Raw genomic sequence first — 5,000 nt, 5'->3', positions numbered from 1 at the left:
CAGCACATATTTTGTGATCTAATTAAAAGCTGTCACAAAAATTAAGACAAACATGTGTCCCAAAGAAACTCATTAATTACCAGCCAATGCAGAATATCAATCAAGTAGCATATATACACTGGATTCATTAATTATGTTGCATTAAAGTCTCCACATAAATTGGGTATCAGCTCTTAATTACTATCAAACATCATTTTCCTATAGACATAATGTAAAAAGAATGTGAAATGTTGAAAAATCCATTTTCTACTGAATTCCCAGCATTTAAAGCAATGCTTGAGCCAAATATTTTTGAAAAAGATATTTTAGAATTATATCTAGGTCCAAAAACACCCTAGATATGAAAAAAACATTGGTAATACAAAAAAAAAACAACTCCTTACTCTGTCCAAGGTTCGTTTATAACTTAATAATCAAATGAACTTTATAACCATCCCCTCCTGCAAACTACATGTAGACTAAAATTTTATCAAACCCCATCATAATTTTTAAAAATCATTATTGATTTGATATAAATGATAAGAGGTGATGAGATGCACTGATGCATATACTCATATAACTTTGCCCAATTACCTTTTCCTGGAATTAATATGAGTGAAAGTAAAGAGAACTTCAGAAAAAAAAGAAAAAGAAAAAGAAAAAAAAATCATCAATTTATGATACTTAAACTGCCATTGTTCCTATTCATGTTTCATGTGGACAACACTCAATGATGCAATTTGAAAAACACTAATTCAAAAATCCTTATCCAGTAGACAGCTACTGAACTTCAAAAACTTCTCATGACATTCTCATTCAAACTTCATATGGAACCTTTGAATTAGACGTCAGAGACATATAGCAGTAACTTAAACTACAGTTACTCTTCTTGTGGCTATACTCCTCAAACACTGTCAGTTTCAGTGTATATTAATCATTTCTTGAAGACAGTTCTTGTAGATAATATAACAACATACCTAAATTATAACAAAAAATGGTAATCAAATTGAAAAAAGTATAAAAATTACATGTATCTGACCAATCTGTTTAGATTATTTCTCAAAGTAATGATAAAAACTAGCTTCTCCAATGTATGCCACACAAATGTGTTAATTTAGATACTGAAGAGCAGTGCACTGATCATTTATATATTTGCTAATACAAGCCAGTTGAAAGTTAGTTGTGAAGATGAACATCACTGGCAGTATTTCCAGACCATCTCCCACTATGATGCAGATACACTATGCTACTTGTAAAATCTAGTCTTTCTACAAATCATAGACTACTAGTGTGTTATCCTCAAATAAGAATCAAGTCCAAGCTTCATCTTGCCAAAATACATATCAAGAGCTTTCAATTGGTATTTGCCAAAGTGCCAAGTTACAGAAACAACTTTTAATATTTTCTCTTCTATATAACAAACATGAGTTTTATTGTGAAGTTAGCTACTATGCTTTTTTTTCTTCTTTACAAACCATCAGATTCTTTGTTAGAACTCCTTTCCCCAAGGAAATACTTCATTAGTTTTCCACTTTATCTTTTAATTGATTCAAGATAATGTTATATCTTTATAGTATGATTTACTAGCTCACTACATTATTTCTTCGTTATTTCTGCCTGTAATTACATATAACCAGAACAACAAATTTCAAAAACAATTTTAAATAAAAAATGTTATTCTCAAGGATACTGAGGAGTCATGACCATAAATACCACTACCCAGCAATCATTGTACGATAAGTTCCACAACCGTCCATGGGCTGCCTCCTAAGCTACACAAGCAAGTTGATACTCGAAAAAAATAGGATTCTTAATCTTTTTTATAATATAACTGTTTCAACTTTTTAATGGTTAATTTTCTCTAGAGAAATTTGTCTCCAGTTTGTCCAATATTTCACAACGAAATAACTTAATACCTTTTAAAATGACAGATAAAATAAAGATATAAACAGAATTATCAGTGTGCAGTAAGTGTCGGTACTGGCAAGCTATCAGCAACTGGTTAGCATCTAAGTATCCTATATCTGCATTTGTATCAATTGGAAAGAAACAGTTATGAGATATTTGTCAAGAGCAATCTTGATAGCAGTACACCTCTACATAATGTGGTTAATTTCTGTCAAATCATTTAAACTCCATGCTAGAAGAAAAAAAAATGTACTTTTGGTTAAACTCCTCAAAGCTCAAAATACACAATAATGGCTATGCCTTCCGCACTCCACCATATATTCTGGCAGGAGTGAGCTTAAACGGGTTTCATTTTGGACAAACTTTCCGGGTGTATCATCGGGATACACTGCATATCGTAACTAATACAGACTCCTGCAGTGTTGTCTATTTCTGACAGATTCAGAAAAGCACTGATAGATTTCAATGAGTTGGTGTAAGACTCTAGCCACAAAGGGAACATGAAACCTTACTTGCTTATAATCAGCCTGATGATATCTACAGAGAAACAGGTGGTTCTTTCCAAATAAATGCACAATCAAAAAACTGACATCCCATAAAACAGAAATGTGTCATAATAAAAAAAAAAACAATCACATAGCTGTTCAGACTAGCCATCATATTGCAAAGTAATAAAATAGTCTGGCTCAGATGAGGCTAAATCAGGTGAAACTGGGCTAGGTGAGGTTAGGTTAGGTTCAGCTGGGCCAGGTATGGGTAAGCCAGGTGAGGTTAGACTAGGTGAAGTTGTGAAAGGCAACATTAGATTAGATGGGAATAGCCTAGGTGAGGCGAGGCCAGACAAGGTTAGGAAAGATGAGGATAGGCAGGTGAGGGTAGGATAGGTGAGGCTACCATAGGTGAGTTTTGGCCAAATAAGCCTAGGTCACATTGCAGTTTAAACAGCTCAATCAATTAAACAAATAAAGCATTTAATGAAAATTGATTTTGCAAACTAGTAATTCTATCAAAAAAATAATTATGTAAATGACTAATATTGGAAACAATTAGTATCTCTAACGCAACTGGGGTATTTAAGGGCATTTCTTCAACTAACCATACCTAATCTTTCTTACCTTCTGTTTATTCTCTAGACAGGGGGTAACCCCCCCTGTATCTCCCCTTTATTAGCACTTGGTGCCAACTTATAGAAAACCCAACAATAATCTCTCTTGCATTGCTCTCAGTAACATTAACCCATGGTGCTTTTCAATCTTCTATAATAATTAAACAAAAGACATTAGAAAAAACAAACTAATCTGCTTTATATGAATGAATGATAGTCGCAGCTATATATATTAAAGCTCACAAGTGCAAGGCAAAAAAAATAAAAATTAAACAACCTGCCGTGAGTGTATCGACAGCCAATACACTGTCACTACATACATTCTGCCAAAATAGAGCGAGTAAACCTACTTAGCCAATTATCGTGAAAAAAAGGAATTAGCTCGAGCACAGGTCTTCCCAGAAAATAAATATGTGACACATTTGCTGGTATATTCTGAAGCACAAAGGGCACAGCAATCACTTCTCATCTTACATGATCCTCTATGGGACAGTTACCGAATGGGGTCCTCATAATATACTTCAGTATACTTTCAGTTTCCCACAGCCATGTAATACAAGGTAGAATTTGCATATAATGTACTGAAAATAAGACATCATCTAAGGTATTACAATTGCAAGTTGACAATTACAAAGTTGTGCAACACATAATACTTTGGTATACATCTACAGGAAAATGTAACGGCGCTATAATAATCAAAGAGAAAAACTACTACTTACTAATACATAAAATATTCTGCATAGGCAAAAAATAACGTCAGAAACAAAGAAATAAGATTGCGACAAAAGGCACATGGAGGGTAAATAGACAGTGATCAGGTCAGGGTCTGGCGTGCGGGCACTTCGGAAACAATGCAGATAATTTCATTTATATCACTTGCGATGGAAAATAACAAGAGATTCACATATATTGGTGTTGATAATTGAAAAAATGAATAACAATTGTAAGATTAAGATTGGATAGCTATGTGAAACTAAAAATCAAACATACTTCTACTATATTCCGGTATTTCCGCAGCGATAGTATATTTATGGGATATTTTTACTCGGGGTACTCGTGTAATAACTCTACAGTGATGGGGTATCTATTCGGTATTTCCTGACACATGAAACACCAGAGGAATATTTCCACATTAAGAGAGTATAAATTAATGTAGTATTTCTATAATAACAGGTATATACGGGCATTTCCATCGGGTGTATTTCGGCAATACCAGATCCATTAATCCTGTACATCCATACAATAAACCAGAATGTTAAATAAATACAACAATAATAATAAAATATTCCTTACTTCTAATACAATGAATTACGGAGAGAAAGCTTAAATAACCTACCTCTTCCTGAACAAAAACGAATGACAACATATAAAAAACAATGACAAATAAAACCATAAAAAATGAATGGCCCAAAAGACAAAAACAGTCACTAAGTGCCAATAAACAAAGACAAACAAAGGAAAACAAAGACAGCCAGCCTTACATGAGTGAGAATTCCGAGCGAGAATTTCCTCCTCCAGATTTTTTTCTTCTTCTTTTTCTTCCTTTTGACTCAAATTCCTCGCTTTATCTCCACCTAAAACACTTTATTCCTCTTGTCATTTGAAGATGTAGCGTCCACGAGTCCCTCTCTTCTCTCCTTATTCCTTATTTATCGGATTTTCGGTCTTTTTTCAGGCACCTCTTCTCATCAAAGGTAATTTAAAAAAAAAGTTTTGGTCTCGTGTTGTAAACAAAGGTCAAGTGTTGCCATAAGCACGGTTTCAATTTTTGGTTTTATATTTCTTTATTTTTTTACTTTATTTTCTCTCTTTCTATTTGTAAGGAAAGGGGATTTGGATATATTTATTGTGAAGGTGAATGTTCGGTTGATTATTTAGAGTATATCCATGTTTAATTGTTGTTTTTTTATTAAATGAGTGAGGATTTTCTCGAATGTTGCCATCAACTTATTTCAATTTCCTTTTTATTTCAATTATACCTTTTTATGGATTATTCTTTTCCTTCGAT

At 33.2% G+C, this 5,000-nt stretch overlaps 1 protein-coding gene across 1 annotated transcript in view; it reads right to left on the bottom strand.

The window, feature by feature from the left end:
• Positions 1-4,700, bottom strand: part of LOC125034438 (protein dispatched-like) — a 106,870-nt gene extending 102,170 nt beyond the window's left edge. Inside the window, exon 1 of the mRNA XM_047626185.1 lies at positions 4,474-4,700. Within this exon, the coding sequence (XP_047482141.1) occupies positions 4,474-4,475 (2 nt within the window). The 5' untranslated portion in view covers positions 4,476-4,700. The remainder of the gene's footprint in view (positions 1-4,473) is intronic.
• Positions 4,701-5,000: the final 300 nt, after the last annotated feature.

This window comes from Penaeus chinensis, chromosome 18, assembly GCF_019202785.1.
Source record: "Penaeus chinensis breed Huanghai No. 1 chromosome 18, ASM1920278v2, whole genome shotgun sequence".
NCBI classification, from domain to species: domain Eukaryota; kingdom Metazoa; phylum Arthropoda; class Malacostraca; order Decapoda; family Penaeidae; genus Penaeus; species Penaeus chinensis.
This window is presented reverse-complemented; position numbering and strand designations above follow the sequence as displayed.